Genomic DNA, 23,250 nt, shown 5'->3' on the forward strand with positions numbered 1-23,250 from the left:
ATTGACCTCTTCTGCCACAAATCCATTTACTTGCAAACTCTGTTGCAACCTCACTGGCACTTAGATAAAAGAAGGCTTAAATATGGGGTTGACTGTCCTCTAAGCCCAACAGAAGAGACCACAATGTGAGATGAAAGAAAACCTTCTTGCTAATAAAATAAAATAAAATCCCCATGACTGAATTTGAGAGACAAAGAAAAGCAAGTCATAAGCAGTAGTATTTGGATGGCAAGGACTAGAATGGTAGCTCTAGTGCGTGAGGAACCCATACAAAAAGCAAGATTACATACAAGCGATGTATGCAGAGAACTGCTGCAACACAGGCAGTTCTTGAGGCTCCTAGAGTGGCCCATGTTGCATCACTGCTCTAAGACCTGCCCTGGTTGCTGGCTTGCTCCTGGGTGCAATTCAAAGAATTGGCTATTGCCCTTAAAGCCCTGCATGGGATAGGTCCAGGCTATTTGAAGAACAGTCTCGCCCCATCGGCTCACTCCACTCACGTCAGTAGAGGAGGCAATCTTCAGGCTCCGCCAGTCAAGGAATTGTGGCTGCCGGGGTCCAGGAGAAGGACCTTCTCTGCTGTGGCTCCTGCCCATCGGGACAACTTACCCTTGAGGTGAGATTGTCTCCCACCCTTCTGACCTTCCATAAGGTTAGCCCTGAAGACCTGACCCTGCCAGATGGCTTGGGGCCCCAACAAGAGACAGCATCACACTGGAGGTGGCTGGTGAATTAAGTGGCAATCCCCCCTCCCCCCCTCACTGAGCATCCTGCTCCCTCCTTCCCTATCTTTTTATTATCTTTCATTTATTAACTTTATCTTTGATTATAGCCATTTTTGTAATCTTAGAAATATTTATCTTTTAAGCTGTAAGCCTCCCAGGGTTGCTTAGGAAGAAGATGGGTGCCAATTAAATGGAACAAATAAACAGATAAATGATGAGGGCAAGCTGATCAGGTGAGGATAAAATATTCAACTGCTGCCAGAACAATACTTAAATTCTGCTTTTTTTTTTCTTTTAACCAGGGCTTCAGAAGCAGAAGAAGAAACTGAAGGTACTTCCAAGAAAGCGTAAGTAGCTCCAGTGGGCAAGTCAGGAGTAGTTCTCTTTAAGAATTTTTGAAGTGATTCAGAATGCATTACGAGATATTTAATGTGTAAAACATCTCATAATCTCATCATTTTATGTTACTGTTCAACAGTAGAAAGAAAAAGTTCTAGTAGGAAATAGGAAAAGGAAGGAGCAAAACTAGAAAAGAGCAACAACTTTTTACCTTTTCCCGTTCTGGAGTACCAAACCCCTATTACAAAAGGGAGCAGATGCTCCTTTCAGTGTATATTCATTGTATGTTTCTGTTGCATACATTTGGATGTAATTTCCAATCATTTTTCTATCTATCTGGTTCTAATAGATTGGAGACTTTTTCAGTTTTGCTTTTCTATTTCTATTTAAATTGAATCCTATATTTACTCCTATACTGGATCCTATATTTGAAGAATAGTCAGAAACGTACTGCTCACCTTACGGCTTCACTTCTCCCTTTCCCTATCCTCACCATAGATAGAAAGTGATGCTGCCAGACCCAAAGTAGATATTGTGGGAAGATTGTATGGGTGATTACAGAAGCCTTTTCTCTTAGAGCAACTGGCTATGAGAGGGTTGTTGAAATGCAGCTCTGAAATACTGAAATTCTTGCTGTTCTCAAAAAAATAATGGCATCTCAATATATGGATATTTCTTTAGAAGCATCTGAGAATAATAGTACTGGATCAATTATAATAATAATATCTTGACAAAAGTTGAACAGACGATTAGAAAATATGTAGCTTTATAACCACATCGTAATATCATCTTTCATTTGTTTTAAATCTACAGAAGTTCAGAAGAAGAAGAGGAAGAGGAAGAAGACTAATCCTACTTATATAGAACATTGTTTATTGCTATATATTTTAATATTAAATACATTTCTCTGTGCACCTTTTTATTGTTATCCTTATCCCGAGGCTTTAAAACATTTCAGAACAGCTATTCTTCCATCTGGAGCAACTGCAATTGGGTTGGGCCAAGGTTCTTATTATTCATGGCCCTGCTGGTTATCAGTGATAAAATCTATATAGGTTTCCTGGTGCCATAATAATGTTTTACAAATGTGTAGATCATTCACATGACATTTGTGTAGTGGCAGGATTACCCTCGTATGTATGTATCAGAGGTGGGTTCCTACCAGTACAGTACAGTTTGGCTGAGATAGTAACTCCAGTGGACACATGACTAAGGTGACCAACTTTTTTACAATGAAAAGGAGGACAAATAAATTGGGAAAAAAATATCGTAAATAAAAGAAATATTTTATTCATTGCAACAATAATACACTAAAATATGATATATGCATAATAAAAACATTTGTAACATTTTATATTGTAATTATGCTTACATGCCTGTTAATTATTATTTAAATGAGTACTTTTCCATTGAATTAATATTTTTTGTCAGTGTATCATCTTCTAACAATATATTGGAAATATCTGAACAAGAAATATCCTTCATATTGAATTTTATGGCAGGTGCTGCAGCTAGAGTATCAACATTCAATCTCGATTTCTCACTTGTCCAAAAATAATTGGCAATTGAAAAAACTCTTTCAACTGCTGCATTAGTTCCAGGGCAGCACAACGTAAATTGAACAAGCATAAATAAATTTTCACATGGAATATGTTCATTTTTGAAATGGCTGAAAATATCCACCCATCTTTTATCAATTTCAACGTGTTGATTTTCCCATTGTATTAATTTTTCAGAATTTAAATATACATTCACTCTTCTAATTTCTTCAGAGACAATTGTCGTCTATTTTAATGTCTGGCATTTCTTTAGATAAAAACTGAACAGAAGATTCAATATCTGTCCAATATACTTGCAATGAAGTCAAAAAACACAATTGAAAACTGTTATTTCCCGTGATATTTGTTTCAGACCATTCTTCGATATATTGAAAACATGTTTGGTAAAAATTTTGCATTTCTTTGATAAATTTTCCATTATGCCCGGATTTGATTCCTCTAAGTCTGACAATTTTCTTTTTATAATTAAAGGAAGAAATTTATCTTCAAATCAAGATTTATATTGAAGAATAAAGTCATTCAAAATAAGACTAACTTCTGTAGCTGAAATGTGTTCACCTTCAATCTTTTGAATCGTTTTGTGAAAAATGGATGCTTGATTATGTACAAAATACATTAATATCTCAGATATTTCATTATTGAAAAACGATTCCAGGATTTTAGGACATTTGTCTAAACTTAAAAAATATGAACGGAGAGGCTCAAATAATTGTAGAACACGCTCTACAGGTGTTAGAGCAAGCCATCTAACTTTTGAATATCCTAAAAGTTTTTTGTATTCAACATTCACTTCACAAAATTGTTTTAAAATAGCCACACGAACGGTAAAACAACTAAAATATAAATAAATTGTAGTTATTATAACTTCTACATCAATTGACATGGCACATGAGGCCGTGTTCAAATTGTTTTCATTTATTACTCTATATAGATGGTTTGACAAAATTTCAGCAGTTTCACCCTCAATGGATTCCAAATTTAAAATTTTTACTTGAATCCCCTTGGTAACATTAAAATATCTTACTAGTATTGGATACAATTTGGTTTCATTATGATTTGATGCATCAGATAAAACCGTTACAAATGCTGCAATTTTCAAGTCTGCTGTAAGTATTTTATCACAGTAATTTTTAAATACTGATTTAATAATAGCCTCGCATTTTGTTCTGGCGCATGAAAATTTAGCATTGTGAAACTTTTTCAATAATTTAGTTGTACAATCCATACTACGAAAACTTTGATTGTGAATTATGGTATGAAATGCAAATGTTCCCTCCATTGCAGCTAACTGTTTTTCATCTTCAGAATAATTTGAAGTTTTAAAAAAACCTGTTACTTTACGACTGGAAGCTGATCCATCTAATGATTGCTTATGTTTGTTGGTAGACAAGTATTTCGTTATAGCTGCTCTGCCCCCAACTGCAATACAAAATTCTCCTCTGCAAATATTGCAGAAAACAATGGCATCTTTCTTTGATATGAGGAATGGAAATTCCTTTTTCAATTGATCGTTGAAATGGCATTTCCTCTTTTTTTATTTTTCCATCCTAAATGAAATTTAAAATTTAAAATAAAATATAAAGCTACACGAACAATGCAAGCACATTATGAATAAATAAAATTAATTATTACAACTGAAACTTTAATAACATAAGCGAATAAACTTCACTAAAATTTAAATTTAAATTATTTTACACTTCTGTTGACAACAGGGTTGTATAAATTTGTAAATAAAATTGTACATATTTGGAAATTATTAAATAGATAATGAATTAATAAAACGTGAATTGTACTTACCTCTGTATAATTGAATATTCACTGAGAAAGAAATGATTACCGTGAGTCATTCAATTGCCGACGTGCCGTGAGTCTACTGCGTGTGTATGTGTTGTGTAAACAAAGCCACTTGCCTGCGGCGCTCTTTCTCAAGGTCTCCCGTGCGGAGCGCATGCGTCGCATAATCTCGTCTTATACCGCACTATACCGAGCCTTGACAAATTGTCATTTCAAATACAAATACGTCACATAGCACGTAACAGATTAGTCTTCAAATATCGAAAAGGATATGTAGGAGGACACTTTTGGAGGTAGGACAGAACTTACAAGACAAGGACTGTGACGATTGGTCACTTTGCACATGACCGTACTGGTTCTATCCTCAGCGGCAGGACCATCTTGGTTTTCTGTTCTGCACATGCACAGAACAATCTTCATTGAAAAATGTATGTTCCCCCTTTTTTAATGTTATGCGCATGCACAGACCGTTTTAAGTGCAAATGCCCTGCCCAACCAGTTACTCCTCATCTCCCGGGTTGCGTCCCTGCCTAAGCTTCCACGTGGTGCCTACCCTGCACCCCACTAAGCTGCCTCCTCCTCCTGCCTACAAGTAAGTCTCGCTATCTCCCCCCCCCCAAATGGAGCTTCCTGCGCTCACCACCACCACCATCCCCACTGGGCTCGCAATCTTTCCTTCCCCCACCCCTTCCAGGATTCCGAAGAGCCCCATTTTGTCTCCCAGCAGGCTTTAGAGAGGCCTGCTAGGCCCAAAACAGCATAGGGGATGTGGGGGGGGCGTGCCCATTTTGGCTCCCAGCAGGCTGCAGAGAGGCCTACTAGGCCCAAAACAGCTTGGGGGGGGGGGGGGAGACACATGCCCAGTTTGGCTCCCAGCAAGCTTTAAGGAGGCCTGCTGGGCCCAAAATAGGGTGGAGGGAGGGGAGGGGTGTACACCTATTTTGACTCCCAGCAGGCTTCAGGTAGGTCTACTAGGCCAAAAATAGGTGTGGGGCGTTCAAGAGAGAAAGAAAGAAAAATCCTTACCATTTGGGGATCCCCAAATGCATGGAGCAGAGAGGTCTTCAAACTTGGGAACTTTAAGACTTGTGGACTTCAACTGCCAGAATTCAACTCTGTTGACTGGAGACTTCTGGGAGTTGAAATGCACAAGTCTTAAAATTCCCAAGTTTGAATACCTCTGGCATGGAGTTGAGAGCTTATTTAAAGTGGGGCTAGCTATCCTTGCTCAGGCTAAGCTAATCAATGGAAGATTGAGAGATTATCAACTACAATTATAATAAATAAAACATATTAAAAAGAAGGAAGGAAAGGCAATATTTACATAGTAAAGGTTTTGGGGAAGTGGCAAGTGCCCAGTAGATGTCTAAGAACCACGTCTGTAAATATGTGAGAGATATCAGGAGAGGCACCATTTCAGTTGAGGAAGAAGTGGAAGGTTGCAGACAGAAAATCCTAGGAATCTGATTTGATGGCAACTGTTGAGGAAGCTTGGCAAGTCCTTGTCTGAGTACCTGGGGTAATTTCTTTTTATTTTATTTTATTTTATTTTAATTGAAAAGACAGTGACATGTCAGGATAATAATTGCATATAAAGCAAAGCCAATGAAAAGTTAATATAAATTTTAACACACAAGCTAGTAACTGTAACAATAATATAACAGTAATTATAGTCGTATGACCAAAAAGAGCAAAGAAAAAGAGCTTTAACTAAATTTCTACTTACATTAGCCTATTTACAATTTTCCCCTTACTATAGTCTTAGTTTTATACATCTTTATTTTCCATACTAACAATTTTTTCCAAGGTTTTTATTTTTTATTACAAATTTTGACATATTTTATAAACAAAGTATTGTCCGGGTCTTTTCTTTTACATGCTCTCATATACATAATCCGTTTTACATCATGGTTCTATTTCCAATTTCAGCCATATTATTCTCTTTCCCTATTTTTTATCTTCAACTTATTTTCTTCTTAGGACATAAACAATATCACTAATTGTCCCTTCAAGTTAAACCAAGTTATCATTTCATATTTTATCTGTTGGTCTATTATACTATAAGCAACATACATCCTCAAGTTCAGTTTTTACATAGAGAACATTTAACTTAATTATCCACAATTAACAATGTAAGTATAATTCCTTTATATCTTAATTGACTACATACCATTAACAATATTAATTAAATTCTCTTTAATCTACTAATATGTTTCTTCTTTCCCTTCCTCCTCCTCTAACCATTTTCTCACAAAGATTCCACTTTTTATTAATTTTCTTCTTTTCTCCCATTCTCCTAGCTTCTTCTTCTTTTCCTTCTTTTTATAATTATTGTATCTTTTCTTCAGAATCCTTTTTCTCACTTCACTTTTATTGTTCTAATAGTTTTCCTCAGGGTTTTTCCTAGTCTCTTTCCACTATTTCCTTTTTTGCTGTTTGTTTCTTTTGGGGGGGGGCATTCCCCCCCCCCATCTACCCTTTTTGTGCCACTGTGAATCCCAATGATATCATCTGTTTTTTTATTTTCAGTTTCTTTTTGTTCAATATTATTTTCTCCTTTGGGGAGAGGGGGCGGTCTTATTTTCCCCTTTGGGGATAGGGGGCGGTCTAGAAATCAAATAAATTGAAATTGAAATTGTTCTTCATTTGTGCCCTCTTTTACCCCCTTCTCTTATTTCCTGGTTTGTATGCTGCATCTGAATTTCTGTCTTTTTCTCATCATTTAAAGTTTCACACACATTTTTTAGCATCTCAAATATTTCATCATATATCCAAGGCTCCATCTTGCCGGTTTAGCTAATTTAACAAATTTAAAAAACTTTTGGGTTATACAACATTTAATTAAAACATAAAGTCCATGCAATCTTTTCCCCCCCTTTTATTTCCAGATTCTAATATCCAATTCTAGTATTAGTCCAGTCCAATCCAAGTTGAGAATTTATTTTCTTCCACGGCCATAGAGAATCAAAACCAAACAATGTAGCAAAAACAAACACTCCTTAAAAGTTCTTACAGTTCCAAATTATCTTTTCTAGTAGCCAAGGTCAAATTTTGCAGCTGCACTTTCCCTTTTGTCTTTCAACAAATGTTGTAGTATTCTTTTCCCCATAGCAGATGGCTCTCTCCAATCCGCAATACACTCCAACCAGCTGATTGTCAAAAACCACTTTAAATCCACACAAAAAAGAAAAAGAAAAAAGGAACTTTTTCCCTGGGTTCTTTCCTTTTCTAATATAAATACTAAATCATCAGCAAATGCTTGGCGCTTATATTTTTTATTTCTGATTTCCATTCCCTTTATCTCTGTGTCTTGTATAATATTTCTGGTTAAAACTTCTAATGTTAAAATAAGTAGTAATGGGGAGAATGGACAACTTCGCCTTGTTCCTTTTTGTATACTAAAGCTTTTTGTCACATCTCCATTTACCAACACATTTGCTTTCTGTTGGGTATAAATTGTTTTTATTGTATTCATAAATTTCCCACCAAATTCCGTAAAATTTAATTGTTGCAGCATAAATTGCCAATTTATACTATCTAATACTTTCTGCACATCCAGAAATATTAGCACAAGTTGTTTTTCATTATGCATTTCATAATATAATATTCTAGTATATCCATAGTTATTCTGACATTGTTTCTTATTTGTCTCTTAGATAAGTGTTAGATATTAACTCTGTCTGCTATAGTTTCCAAACAGGTCCTCTGTTCAGGCGGGAACAGAGATTGAATCCTATTGGTTAAGAGGTCTGACAGCTCCCTTCTTGCTATGAGACCAAGAAGTTGCTGGAGTGTACAGACTTGTTGCTTACAATAAAGAGCTGTTGTTACATCAAGCCAGTGTCTGCCTTCTCACTACCCGATCTAACACTGGTGACGAGGGTGGGATTAAGAGACAGATAGGCGAAGAACGAGCAACGAGATGTCTAGCAAGTAAATCCAGCCCAGAGTTCGGCGCGGCAATCGAGCTACCATTTTGAGTGGTAAAATTCGAACCGCCTCAACCGAGAATGGCCATGCACGCCCCGCCAACTCTGTATGACCGATCTCCGGACGAAAGCGCGCTTGGCAAGCACACCCCCCAAAAGCCTCCCAGTGCCTAGGGCAAAACTGGCAGCCCCCCTGCAGCCGCTGCTGCTCCAGGGGGCTCCAGCAAGACGCCCCCTCAGCAAGACGCCCCTACAAGGCATCTGGTGCCCCCCCCTTGATCAGGGGGGGGCCACTGGGGCAGCAAGCGGCGGACAGCATGTCCGTCGTCCACAGAAACAGGAAGTAGAATCTGGATTTGTTATTTTTATCTATCTTTCAAGTCCATTTTGAGGACCTGGGATAGGCAGATATGGATGATGTTGCAGATATTATTGCAGGATGGAAGCTGTTTCAAGTAACCTGCCTTTTGCAACTGACTTATGGCAGATTTGTTGATGCCAATAGTGTTCATGTGGTGCTCCAGTTGTTTTGAGATTTCACCCAAGGTGTCTATTACAATTGGCACCACCTTTGTTTCCTTTGCCACAATCATTCAATTTGTAGGCCTATGCATTTTGTTAGCTTCTCCAGTTCCTCATCTTCTATTCTGCTGTCTCTAGGTACTGCCACGTCCGCTGGCAAGACTGACTGGCTTTGGGTACCTGATGAATTTGACTGATTCACAAAAGCTTAAGTAAGATTAAACTAACTAGTTTATATTTTAGTTATTCATTTTTTTGGTGCCTTTGAGTCAGTTTTTGACTCCTGGAGACTGGCTGGACAACTCCCACAGTTTTCTTGGCAAGATTTCAGAAGTGGTTTGCCAGTTTCGTGTAGTTGTTAAGACACAGGCTAGAAATGAGGAGTCTGGGAGTTCTAGTCCTGCCTTAGACAAAAGGTGTCTAAGTCTGACATTGCCTCTTTCTTAAGGCTGAAAGAGAGGGACTGGCCCAAGATCACCTAGTTGACCTTGTGTCTGAGGCTTTTTAAATAACTGTATCCCACCTTCTTTATGATGGTCTTGATCGTAATGAGGAATTTATTTGATTTGGTACTTAATGCAACTCAACACAGTATCTAAGTAGTTGCTGATCAAAAGCTAAGTGCTATTGAAGACCTCTGAAGCATTTTCCCTACCCATTTGATGCTGTCTAACAGATGCCTTTTCTTTCAGTGATAATTTCCTAAGCCACACTGCCTTCCACACCCCAGTTCTCTCTGGTTAATTACAACTCCCAGAATCCCAATGAGCAAGCCTCATAGTTCAATACATTGGAGGCTGCCAAGCTAGGACACATTTCTTCAAAGAAAATGTGTTCCATTTTCTCTTTTGTGTAGTGTCCAGCAATGATGCAACCTCATGAGGTGCAAGTGACCAGAATTTTATCATGTGTTCAAAATGTGGCCGTTATCTAAAACCAACTGTGGGGGATAGGAAGAAAAAAACAGTCCCAGGTGTTTCTGCCTCCTCGGTTATTAGACATCAAAGATGGATGGGATGCAACTTCTTTCTTTCCCTCCCACAATGGCTTTCCTAGGAGATGACCTTTATATGGTGTTATCATCATGCCCATATGAGGGGTTTCTGAGAAGAGGCACACAACTCGCCTCCTAAATCTGTGTTTATTAATGGAGTGACATCAAACCTTTTTTTTTTTAATGTTACAGATTGGAAGATCCCTGGCTGGCTTGCATAAACCCCTGTGGGCGTGTTACCAACTCCGATGAGCAAACAATACACTTGATATGTAAAGATTAACATACTCAGCATCATGACCTAAATAACAGAACTTTGCTCTCAATTATTAAATCCTCCATATTCTGAACATTGAGTGTTTTTAGTTTTTAGTCCTCAATGGGACTAAAGCCTAAAAGTTTCATTCAAGTATAAAAAGAGATAAATCAATACCATAATTGTGCCTAATGAAACATTATACAACTGGTTGTTACCATTGTTTAGAATCCAAAAGGGATTTTTAAAAGGAATAGATAAGAACTCAATCTTTTCTTTCACAATGACAATCATTAGCAACTTTTAAATTATGCAAAAGATGCTTTAAAGTTGTACACTTTTTGCATTCAAACAGTTTATATAGCTACCCAATCAGCAAATGTTTTAGGACAGCACACACCAATGGAAATCACATATAATAACTGCAAGAGAAGACCCCAGTCAGAGCTAGGGGATGGAGCTAAACATCAGCCTAGAATCATTACATTCCCATAAACGGTACAACCCCTTTTGTTTGTTGTTTGTTTGTTTGTTTAATTGGATTTATATGCCGCCCTTCTCCCAAAGGACTCAGGGCGGAGTACAACATTAAAAAACACATATCACAAAAGTTAAAAGGAAATTAGATAAATATACAAAAAAAACAAACCCAATTAATAGGACAATAACATTTTAAAAATGAGATAAAATTTACAGGCCAGGCGGGCTTGCTGGAAAAGCCAACTTTTTAGGGCGCGTCGGAAAGCCCTGAGGTCAGGGATTATGCGAAGCTCTGGGGGTAGCTCATTCCAGAGGGAAGGCGCTCCCAACCAAGAAGGCTCTCCCCCTGGGGGTCACTAGCTGACACTGCCTGGCCGCCGGCACCCTGAGGAGGCCAACTGTGGGATCATACTGGACGGTGGGAGGCTACTGGTGGCAGTAGGTGGTCTCGCAGGTACCCTGCGCCTAAGCCATGGAACGCTTTAAAGGTCAGAATTAATACCTTGAATCGCACCCGGAAAACAACCGGCAACCAGTGCAGGCCGCCTAAAAGGGGTGTAACATGGGAGTACCTAGGTACCCCCATGATAACCCGCGTGGCCGCATTCTGGACCAGCTGAAGCATCCAGGTGCTCTTCAAGGGCAGCCCCATGTAGAGAGCATTGCAGTAGTCCAGGCGAGAAAGGACGAGGGCATGAGTGACTGTGCACAGAGCATCCAATCCAGGAAGGGGCGCAACTGACATACCAGGCGAACCTAGTAAAAGACCCCCTTGGTCACGGCCGTCAGGTGTTCTTCTAAACTAAGCCGCGTATCCAGGAGGACTCCTAGATTGCGGTTCCTCTCTGAGGGGGCTAAAATTTCTCCCCCTATCATCAAAGATGGGACAAGATGCACAAATTGAGATGACGGAAACCACAGCCACTCAGTCTTGGAGGGATTGAGCTTGAGCCTGTTCCTCCCCATCCAGAATTGCACAGCCTCCAGGCATCGGGACATCATGTCGAGGGCATCATTTGGGTGGTTTGGGGTAGAGATGAAAAGTTAGGTATCATCAGCATATTGATGATAACGTACCCCAAAACCACGGATGATCTCGCCCAGCAGTTTCATATATATGTTGAAAAGGAGGGGTGAGAGAACCGACTCCTGGGACACCCCACAAGTGACGCGCCTGGGGGTCGATCCCTGCCCTCCAGTCAACAAGAACTGCGACCAATCCAACAGGTAGCAGGAAAACCACCATAAAACGGTGCCCCCCACTCCCAACCCCCCGAGTCATCGCAGTAGGATACCATGGTCAATGGTATTGAAAGCTGCCGAGAGGTCTAATAGGACCAGGACAGAGGAGCAGCCCCTGTCCCGGGCCCGCCAGAGATCATCGACCAACGCGACCATTGCCGTCTTTGTGCTGTACCCAGGCCTGAAACCCGACTGAAACGGATCCAGGTAGACAGCTTCATCCAGGTACTGGAGAAGCTGACGTGCTGCCACACTCTCGACAACTTTTGCTACAAAGCGAAGGTTGGAGACCGGACGATAGTTGGCTAAAGAAGCTGGGTCCAGGGAAGGCTTTTTAAGGAGGGGCCTCACCACTGCTCCTTCAAGGTGGTGGGAAAGAACCCCTCTCTCAATGAAGCATTGGTAATTGCCTGGAGCCAGCCTCGTGTCACCTCCCGGGAAGCCAAAACTAACCAAGAGGGACACGGGTCCAGCACACAAGTGGCAGCACTGAGTCTCCCCATAATCCTGTCCATGCCCTCGAATTCCGCTGACCTTTATTTGGTGTCAATTTAGTGTTGAACTTTTAGTTGACTAGATCCTTGCGTATAGGCTTGAAGAATAAATCTTCTGAACTGTAACTTAATGTCTGCTACAGATACTTTGCATCTGACGATAGGCAAACATAGATTAAAACTAATAAAGCATATCATGGCCAACTTCATCCAATCAAGAATAATGCAGATGGGTACAAAATCTCCAGACTTAGTGCCGAGAGAAAATTTGGGTTTTAAAAGCCCCTGAAAGAGAGCAGAATCAGGCCATCCACATTTCAAACTGTCCCATAAGGCAGGCATTAGCACTTCTCTTGGATCCCACTAGATGAAATTGTTTAGGTGATGGGTTCTAGGGAGAGAGAAAGCATTATAGGCAGAATAAAAACATTGTAAAGAAATAATTTTCACTTTTCTGATATGCTTGCTTTAAAGAACATTTTTGCAAAGTGTTTTAAATATTTAAATAATCCCTTAATTTTTTATTATTAAATAATACAGGAAATTGCACAACTATTCTTCTAAAATGTTTTTACAGAGTTAGGATGTGAAGCTACAAACCTGTACACATGTTTTAACATTCATTTAAGTTAGTATAAAAAAACAGTACAATAAGAAATAGGGCCTTTTCACCCACATAAAGTAAACCAGAGCACAGAAATATATTTATACCTGTTCTTTCCTCTGCACATACATTTTGAAAGTACAATTTTTCCTTGGGTGCATATTCAAGTCCTCAGAGTGTGGAACTCTGGCAGTGTAAACCTCTGATTTTTCAAGTGTCTATTTCATGAAGATCATGTAGGCAACTGGGATGAGTTAGAAAACCTATAGAAGGCAGCATAAAAGAATAAAATTATACAACATCTAACATACCCCAAAGTGCTGAGGGAACAAAATTAAAGTTCCCGATCCTGAATCTTTATGAAAATACCAATCCTGGTGTGGCTATTCATCTTTTCCCCAGCACCCTCTTTGATTAGCTAGATCAGAACCGGGCAGTTTCTGCACACACACACACACACACACACACACACACACACACACAATTCCAAGAACCATTTTCCCAATCCAAATCCCTTCCAAAGATGGCAAGCCAAAATTGGTAGACCTTTTAAAGATTTGTGAGGGAGAAAGCCAAGAGATATGCTACCCATTTCATTTTTCAATAACAATTTCATAACCAACACTACAATCAACACAAAACAAATTTACTTTTCCCAGTTTGGAAGAAGGTCTGTATGTCATCCATGAAGTCCCCTCAAAGAAGTCTGACCTGTTAGCTACAAACACTCCGATGGTGTCATGATTCCTGGGATTCCAGGCAGAATATAAAGGCAAAGCATAGCATCCTAGGGGGAAACATTCTTACCCATTCTTAAAGCAGGTTTTGTGAAGTGGGTGTGGTTCTCCAGTCTCAGCAAGCCACACAAAAGGGCTGCTTGGGCAGGTGGCCACATGTTCTCAGCAATCTAAGCATTTCATATAGTTGAAGGAAGAGAAACTTGGTTCTTTGAAATGGAAATGCCAAGGTTTGGCTGTGGAGCCTTTTGTTGATATGTCACTTTCACCCCAGACCAGTAGCCTAAGGCTCCATAGCACTGCTTGACTGTCCAAGACCATCTCCGTAAATCAGTGACGTGCGGTGAGGTTTATGACTGGTGAGGCACTGACACAGTGCTGGGTTTCAAATATTTTTAGACTTGTGGACTTCAACTCCCAGAATTCCACAGGCAGGCATGCTCAGTTCCAATTTAAAGCGACAGCATTTGTTTTTCTCCTTTGCTCCTTCTTTCTTTTTCTTCTCCTTCCCCTCCTTCCTCCCTCTCTCCCTTCCTCCCCCTCTCTCAAACACACACACACACAAGTTGGATTGGACTATCTCTCCTACCCCTTCCCTCTCTCACTCACTCTCAAACAAACCCCCCCACACACAAAAGTTGGATTGGATATCTTTTCCAGTGGCTCGCTTGTGCTCACCCTCCCCAAGTGAAGTTTGATTGCAGGCGGAGCCACGTTGCCTTTTCAAACTTGTAATCAGTGAAGCTGGGCTAGATTTTTATATAGTTTTATCCAGCTGTGTGTGTGAGAGAGAGAAATGAATGGGGGCCTGGGGAGGAAGTCACTACACTTGGGGAGTGAGAGCACCAGTGAGGAGACCACAGGAGGAGGCAGGAAGCCAGGCAAAGAGCCATGCTTTAGCACACACACTGGCCCCACAACGTGGCTCTGCCTGCAATCAAACTACTCTTGGGGAGGGAGAGCACAAGCGAGCCAGGGTCCTTCCCTCCAGCCTTTGCCCAAAGCCCTGCACAGCACCAGGAGGATGAAGTTTGAATTCCTCCCCCTCCCTCCAACCCACACGTACCTTTTCCAGCTTTTTTAACAGTTAAGCAGAGTCATCCACGGTGAGGCAGTAACTAGCTCAGCTTTTTCCTTTTACTTTTTTTTCCATGATGAGAGTGGTGAGGCTGTGCCTCACTTGCCTCACCTGACTGCACGTCACTGCCGTAAATTCAGGCAGGGAGACTGTTGGGTGGGAAAATGGTTTTCCAAAGACAGGAGAGGGAGCTCTTTCTTCCATCTAGACCTCCTGAATGAATGGAGGGGTAATAATATAATCAATAAATCTATACTCCCCCCCCCCCACGTACAGTATTAAACAAAAACATTGGCTGAGAAAACTTTGTTCAGCAGGGAAGCAGACATATTAATAGTGCAAAGCATAGAACATAGAATAATAGAGTTGGAAGGGACCTTGGAGGTCTTCTAGTCCAACCCCATGATCGAGCAGGAGACCCTATATCATTTCAGACAAGTAGCTATCCAGTCTCTTCTTAAAAGCCTCCTTCTTGAGGCAGTACCATGACAATGAGACAGTTTAGGGTGAAACTGGTGCCTAACTGATGTACTCTATTCTTTTTTCCCACTTTTGAAATCTGCTTTAGTTATGAAATGTCTCGGGCCAGGACTGAAAAGTACCAAGAAATGTTCAACAAAGAGCAGTAAGTGTATTCTAGATATTGGAGGAGAGTCAGGCAGAATCAAATTCTAATGCAAGTCTTTGCTGGGATGATTCTACAAAAATTGTCATGCCAGCTCTTGCTGCAGTTACTGTTAGTTTGATATGTTTCTGGAGAAAATTCAATTCAAAGGATCCATCAAACACCCCCCACCCCAAAAGCCCCCAATTTTGTGAAGAGACTCATGAAAAGTGTGAGGATTAGCTGCCGAGAGCTTATTCCTAGCCCAGCATCTGAAATCACGTGGTTGAAAGCAGGAGACATGACCTTCACTGCTACCCTTAAAATTCTTTTTTCCACGGAATATGATAGCTGCACTCTTGGGCTTAATTTCAATATCAAATATATATATTTTTCTAATTGGCACCTTTTAAGGGGAGGATTTAGATTGCCAGATTATTTTATTGCTCAACTATGGCATGTTCTATATTGTGATCGTTGTTGTTTATTATTAATACGCCATCCATGATTGGAATCCTGCAATAGCGTTGCCAAAAAAACAAACCAAGGGACACAGCTGAGACCATTTCCCCTTCACACCTCTGGGTCATAGTATCCAGGTTGTAGCACTCCCGTTTTACTCATGGCTTACCCCTCCATATATGCATCAGTGCATGTTGATGAGCTTCCAGAGATGAATAAACATATGATTGTGTATATATGTATTATTATATTCGTGTATAAAAACAGCTCAGAATGGAAGGGGCAGCATCAACAAGAAAAGTGAAGAACACCTCTGTGATTTGCTGATACGACATGGCTTCAGGTAAGCTTCTGAATAGCAACAGGGAAGTTACTACTTTTTAATGGGTGGGAGAGCTAGAATCTTTCATAGCTATAAGACATCCATTCAGTGGGTCCAGCCTTTATGTCAAAAAAAGGCTTCTTCTCTAATTTTCCATGCAATATATATATCCATTAAGCAAAATATAGGAAGCAGTCCTGGTTATTACTAAATTTGGGACCTAGAAGGGTGTGTTTGTTTTTATTTTCTTTAGTGAAATTTTAAAATTTTATACCAGTGAGGATCAAACTGAAGCAACAGTGAGACCCAATTCTCCCCAGGGAAAAATAAAAAACAAAGAGAGAATGCCACTAATTGTGGTTTACTCGGCACAAACAGGTATCTGAAAAAAAATGCTCAACTAACAAATGGAGAAAACAAGAACTGCATATATGTGTGAAACTGTTGCAATGGCAACTTGTAAAGCCTCCTATTTATCAACCCCTCCCCCAGGAGCATTATGACGGTCAGTTTGAAGAGAAAGAGGGAGTGGATGTTCAAATCATGCATCCTGTGTGGTTGTGTATAGCAGTGCTTCTGTTTTTTACATGGGTTCCTATTTTCTTCTGCCACCCAGAAACCCAACTGGTGCAATGCTCAACTGAAGCATCAGCAGAGATGGAACCTTTGTGCATGTGCGTCTTTTGGATGTGTTAAGTCATGAAAAGAACTTGCAGTTAGTGCTTCATTGTACATTAGAGTGGTGGACTTACCAATATGTCCTCTTTATTTAAGAAGTCAACCTCTTTCATCTTCTTCTGCAGGAACCAGTAGACCTTCCTCTTTGCTTACCATTGGCTTGCTTATCTTGGCTTTGCAATGGACAGACGGAGGAGCCTTCCCCACAATACCACTCTCCAGTCTGTTTACCAATGCTGTGCTAAGAGCACAGCATCTCCATCAGCTCGCAACAAATACCTACAAGGAATTCGTGAGTAGCGGTCCATCTTTTAGATCAGCTAAATTTTTAGGTTGCATCATTATTCCTGGTAATAGCAAACTAGAGTGTTGAGCAGTTTGGGAGCAGAGTAGGTTCATCTAAAAGTAATATGGGGAATTCTCTAAGGTCACAGGATATATTAAAGCATAAAAAGGGGTATCCAAAGTGTGACAAGTAGCACTTTAATTTTTAAAATGATATGGAAATGTGTTTTCCCCCCTCACATGTTTTTTATGTTCTCAGATCTTCCATTACCATATCAACTTAGAGTTGCCACAAACCAGAACAATTTTTACATAAGGTTCTCTTTTGAAATGTTTACTATCTTCCAAGTAATATTAGTATGTCATTGCTTCTGATTTAATGTCTTTGCTGAGTTAGTAAAATTTTAGATAATGTTATTCAAGACTCCGTACACTCTCACCTTTTCTTCCTATTTGTAAATGGTGGCATTTTATGGGACTTATAAAGGAGCGTTCCTACATCCCAGAAGAGCAGCGATACTCCAACAAGAATTCTCAGACTGTACGTTGTTATTCTGACACTATCCCTTCACCCACGAGGAAAGAGGAAACTCAACAAAAAACAGTAAGCCAACTCCTTTCATGTTTTATTCCAGAGAAGAATTATTTTGGTGCCCCAAATATGCATAATCTTGTATTGCCTATCTGAAAACTTCCCACTTTCACAAAATTTCCAAGAAGTGTTAACAAAGAGCAATAAGTGTATTCTAAACATCGGAGCAGAGTCAGACGGCTAGAAAGACACCCTGGTAAAAGTGAAGGGGGACTTGATGTCATAGTCAATCATCTGAAGGCTGCCAGGTTCTCATTTCTATCTGATTCCTTAGAGGACACAACATTGGAAACTCTATGCTTTATCACATTTGCAAATTTTAAATATATTTGGCCAAGATTCAGGCAAAGATCTAGAAGTAGACTATGACTCTCTTGCATTTAACCATGGCACAAACATGCCCTGGCAATATCTGTTTTCCTCTGATGTTTCCCTATGATGTTACCTTTATCTTGACCACATACTTAAGCTGTTGACTACCATTAAACAGTGAATCAGAATGAAGATAAACACTAGAGACAACACATTTTCTGCAAACAAATTGTACTTTTCTGTCAATGCAGGGATCTTCTGTATAGCATTTAAATTCAACACTGAGAAAGACCAACCTACTTCACTAAGCTGAAGTCATGCTTTACAAATCACAAGCCTGGATTCATAGAGCACATGGTTAAAGGATTATGATTTTGTATAATGAACTCAGTCATATTATGCCAATCCATTCCAGGGCATGCTGCTCTCGAAATAGTACTTCCTTATTGCTTCTTTCATTTAATCAATGTCATACCTAAGCTAGGCAAGAATGCTTTTGGCTTAATTAAATGTCTAAAAACCCATCCACTGTGGCTTATAAACAATTATTTCCTATATAGAGAAGCTTCCACATTAAGCCAAAAAGAAATCAGATCATATTATGGATTAGTTTTACATGTCCTGTTTTCATTGGAGCAAAAGAGATATATTCTATCCATAAACATCTAAAAGCCATCTAGGAACCATTTTTATCTATTACTGTCCATACAGGTCCTCTGCAATAATGAAAAGTGTGTAACTGCTGTTTAGCAAGAAACTGGGTTTAAAGCAGGCTGAAGGAACTGATCAGAAAATAGAGAGTTTGTCCTGGCTGGAATTTTCCTTGCCTGTTGAACCTCTATTGCCGTTTATCTTAAGACAGACAATTGAATGCTATTATCCTTCTTTGCTCTCCTTCTTTGGCTCTAGGAAATCAAGAGAGTAAACAGAAGTCTTTAAATTGCTTTTTTTAAGTGTATCTATTTTTCTAGGACATGGAACTGCTGAGGTTTTCACTGATTCTCATCCAGTCCTGGCTAAATCCAATACGGTTTCTAAGTAGGATGTTTACAAACAGTCTTGCATTTGGGACCTCAGACAGAGTCTACGAAAAACTCCAAGACTTGGAACAAGGTATCCAAGTTCTTATGAGGGTAAGCAATCCCTTCCAAGGAGCTTTTTAACTTTTTAAATGTTGTCACAGATTGTGCTTTTTAAATGTTGTCACAGATTGTGCTTTTTAAATGTTGTCACAGATTGTACTGTCCCACTTGGCTAATGTTATGAATATGAACCTAGAGAAGGCAGACCTCTCTATTCCTAAAAATCAGAACAATCACAGGCATCAAAATTATTAATTTATCAAACTTCCAATGAGAAAGCCTTGCTATTATGATCTATTAACACTACAAAAATATAGAAATATAGAAAAATATAGGTAGTCCTTGACTTACGATGAGTCGTATAGTGACCATCTGAGGGTACAATGGTTCCTCAAAAAGAGTCTTGATTCAAAGTTCCAATGGCTGCTCCCTCCTTGGTCACATGACCACATTTTGGGCACTTGGCAATCAGTTCTCATTCACAGCCTGCCACACTCAATTTATGACGTTTCTTGCAGAAAATTGGTATTTATTTCCAGTTTTCAGGGAAAAAAAACCCTCCCCACACTGCTCTGCGTGTGTGTGTGCTTGGGCAATGGGCTTGCTTTTTGTATTTGCTTAACTGCCACAAAAAGAAATAAAATCAGGTTGGTCACCTACTTAATAACCAGCATGACTTGCAGTCATAATTCCAGGCTCAATTACAGTCATAAGTTGAAGACTACCTGTATCAAATGATAACATGAATGAGGCTATTGATGAAGGATAAAGAAAATTACATGATGTTGAGATTGTAACTAGAAAGTATATGGACTTAAGGTATTCTTTAAGATCAAAAGAAAAATAAACCACAAAATGAATTCACAAGTATCTGTGTTCAATAATCATGGAATCTGCAGAATGAGATTAGCCCTTCATAATTATTGTAGCATTTTTCAACTCAGTGTCTTCCAGACACATTTAACTCTCCCATTAATTTGCAACCGGCACAGCCCTTGGCCTCCTGCTCCAGAACTCAAACGTTGGTAAGCAACATGGAGCTCAGAATATATTCCCAAGGTTAGGAAAAGTGGGAATCCTGTCACCCACCTATAGTTGTCCATCCATGGACCATGGTGGAATGCAATTCAGAGGGTCAATGTGATGCACTTGCAGGCTCACTATTCTTTTTATGTTCATAAAACAGAAAGTCCACAAAATCAACCATAAAAACACAGTATGTCCCAATCCTTGAGTACTGAAAATATTATAAATGATATTGGATAAAATATATATTTCATTGTAATTATATATGTCATTACATAAAATATATTAGAAATTATATACTATTATAAATTAATTTCCTAGCTTAAGTACTTAACTCAGTAAATCTGAGTTGAAGTGTGTGTGTGTTTGTGTGTGTTTGTGTGTGTGTGTGTGTGTGTGAGAGAGAGAGAGAGAGAGAGAGAGAGAGAGAGAGAGAGAGAGAGAGAGAGAGAGAGAGAGAGAGAGAGAGATTTTTTTGAAGCAGAATGAGATTCTTAATACTTTTGTACTACTCTTTCCACTTACAACATGTATTTCCAGGAGGTGGATGATGGTACTCCCTGGGGTCTTCAGCTGCTTAGACCCACCTATGAAAAGTTTGAGTTCAATCTCCGGAGTGAAGTCGCTTTGCTGAAAAACTACAATCTCTTGTCCTGCTTCAAGAAAGACCTGCACAAAGTGGAGACCTTCCTGCGAGTGATGAAATGCCGTCGTTTCAGAGAGATCAGCTGTGTCCCCTAAAGGCAGAAAAGACCCACCTCTCCATTCCACTTTTCCTACACAGTTTCCTAGAACCTGGGAAAGAGAATGGGCTACTCCTGTGCCAACTGCCTACATGCCTGGGTCAAGTAAAGATCAACCTATTGCATTTCAAGCCCTGTTGTTTGTGAAGTCCCTCAATGCTCCTTGATATCTGTGCAAAAATAAATGCTATTTTGCTGCTGAAGAATTAGTGCTATAAGCTAACTGGCTCAATTAGATCTTCTCTTAAATGATAAAGAATATAACCTTAAAGGCGTTGACCTCATTTTACACAGGATCACAAACTTGCTTTCAGAACAGTGATTCTGCCAAAATAAAGTATGTCTAAACCTGTTTATAAAAGTAATTTCCCCTCACTCAATTCCTATATAATTAAAGCAAGCAAGTTTTTTAAAAAAAAAACTACTCTAAAAGATCCCCACTCGAATAAACTTATTAACTTGTGGTTTATTTTTTTTATAATAGCAATAGCCCTTAGACTTATATTGCTCCCAACAATCTGGGTTCTCGGAAGGATGGAAGACTCAGTCAACCTTGAGCCAGTCAGAATTGAACTCCTGGCAATAGGCAGAGTCAGCCTGCAATACTGCATTCTAACCACTCTGCCACCCCGGCTCTATGTTCTCCATAAGATGTTCTCCAAAATATGAGGAAAAAAATAAGGATATTTTAAAACACAATTTTTCCATTGAAAAATTGTTTGAACACATTCTAACTATTTTGTCTTTTAGCAAATAGCCTCATTGTATTCTAGAATGCAACTTTCATTTTAAGATTATTCGGGAATTATTTCCCAAAGGCTATCAGAATGTTGGCTCCATCTTGCCTGTGTAGCTGGCTTTTTTCAGCCTTGTAACTATTATAAGAGGGGGGAAAGTACTGGCACAATCCCAGTTCATACTGAAGGTAATGTTCCTTCCACTTCCGCTGATTTCCATTTAAGGCAACATTATTTTAATGGGACTCAGTGGTATCTAATATATTTTTCCACCTTCATTTTTCCCCATATCATAGTGTGTTTACTATCAGCACTTTACGGCTTATTCTATAAAGTTTTTTGTTCATTTAAAGACCATTCTGATCAAGTCAATCTTCCAAATGCAGAACTAATGCAAAAGGACACTAAACAGACTTGTGAGCATACATAAGATACAGGTAGCCCTTGACTTATGATCACGATTGAGCCCGAAATTTCTGTTGTTCAGGGAGGGATTTGTTAAGTGAGCTTTTTTCCACTTTGCATCTTTCTTGCCTCAGTTCCTAAGTGAATCACTGGAGGTTATAGGTTTGTAGCCCAGTTGTTGAGTGAATCTTGCTTCCCCATTGACTTTGCTTGTCAGAAGGTCGCAAGAGGGGATCACATGACCTTGGGACACAGCAATGGTCATAAATATGAACCAGTTGCCAAACATCTGAATTTTTATCACATGATCATGGGGATGTTGCAAAAGTCGTGACTGTGAAAAATGGTCATAGGTCACATTTTTCAATGCCATTGTAACTTTCAATGGTCACTAAACAAACTTGTACATTGATGAGTGTATTTGCTTGCAAACAGTGTCAGGCTAGAGGGTATTAGATCTAAAATTCCCTGCCCACACAAAAAAAATATTTAATTTCTAGAATAAGAGAGGTAGGGCAGATAAAAGGGACTCATCTGTTGCTCATTGTTATTAATAATGGATTAATGAAACAAATAAGCATCATTTGTTAAAAAAAAAAAAGCCCTGCTATCAAGCTTTCCACACTAAACTGCTTTAATTTCTGACCTTGGTATGGATTGGATTTGGATTTGGATTTATTGGATTTATATGCCGCCCTTCTCCCAAAGGACTCAGGGCGGCATACAACATTAAAAAACACATATCACAAAAGTTAAAAGGAAATTAGATAAGTATCCAAAAAACAAACCCAATTAATATAACATTTTAAAAATTAGATAAAATTAATAGGCTAGGCCGGCTTGTTGGAAAAGCCAACTTTTTAGGGCGTGCCGGAAGGACCGGAGGTCAGGGATTATGCGAAGCTCTAGGGGCAGCTCATTCCGGAGGGAAGGCGCTCCCACAGAGAAGGCTATCCCCCTGGGGGTCACTAGCCGACACTGTCTGGCTGACAGCACCCTGAGGAGGGCAACAATCCTGTGGGATCGCACTGGACGGTGGGAGGCTACTGGTGGCAGTAAGTAGTCTCGCAGGTACAGAGTCCAAGCCTGTCCGGATCTGAGCGATTTTATCCTGCAGATACTGAACAAATTCTTCAGCCCTACCCTGCAAGGGGTCTTTCCCAGTTCCTTGGTTAAGTAAGGATCGGGTCACCCTAAACAGAGCGGCTGGACAGTTATCTGTGGACGTGAAAAGAGCGGGAAAATGTTG

General features: G+C 39.6%; 1 protein-coding gene across 1 annotated transcript; it reads left to right on the forward strand.

Annotated features, from left to right (window-relative positions):
• Positions 1–16,152: 16,152 nt before the first annotated feature.
• LOC309401573 (somatotropin-like) lies at positions 16,153–20,857 on the forward strand (the record flags this gene model as incomplete). The annotated part of the gene is made up of 5 exons (XM_081970643.1): positions 16,153–16,162; positions 16,945–17,111; positions 17,592–17,708; positions 18,980–19,141; positions 20,657–20,857. The coding sequence occupies 5 exons, from the start codon at positions 16,153–16,155 to the stop codon at positions 20,855–20,857; spliced, it is 657 nt and encodes a 218-aa protein (XP_081826769.1).
• Between the last annotated feature and the right edge of the window lie 2,393 nt (positions 20,858–23,250).

The sequence above is a fragment of the Natrix helvetica genome, assembly GCF_964273705.1.
Source record: "Natrix helvetica genome assembly, chromosome: Z".
Classification (NCBI taxonomy): Eukaryota; Metazoa; Chordata; class Lepidosauria; order Squamata; family Natricidae; genus Natrix; species Natrix helvetica.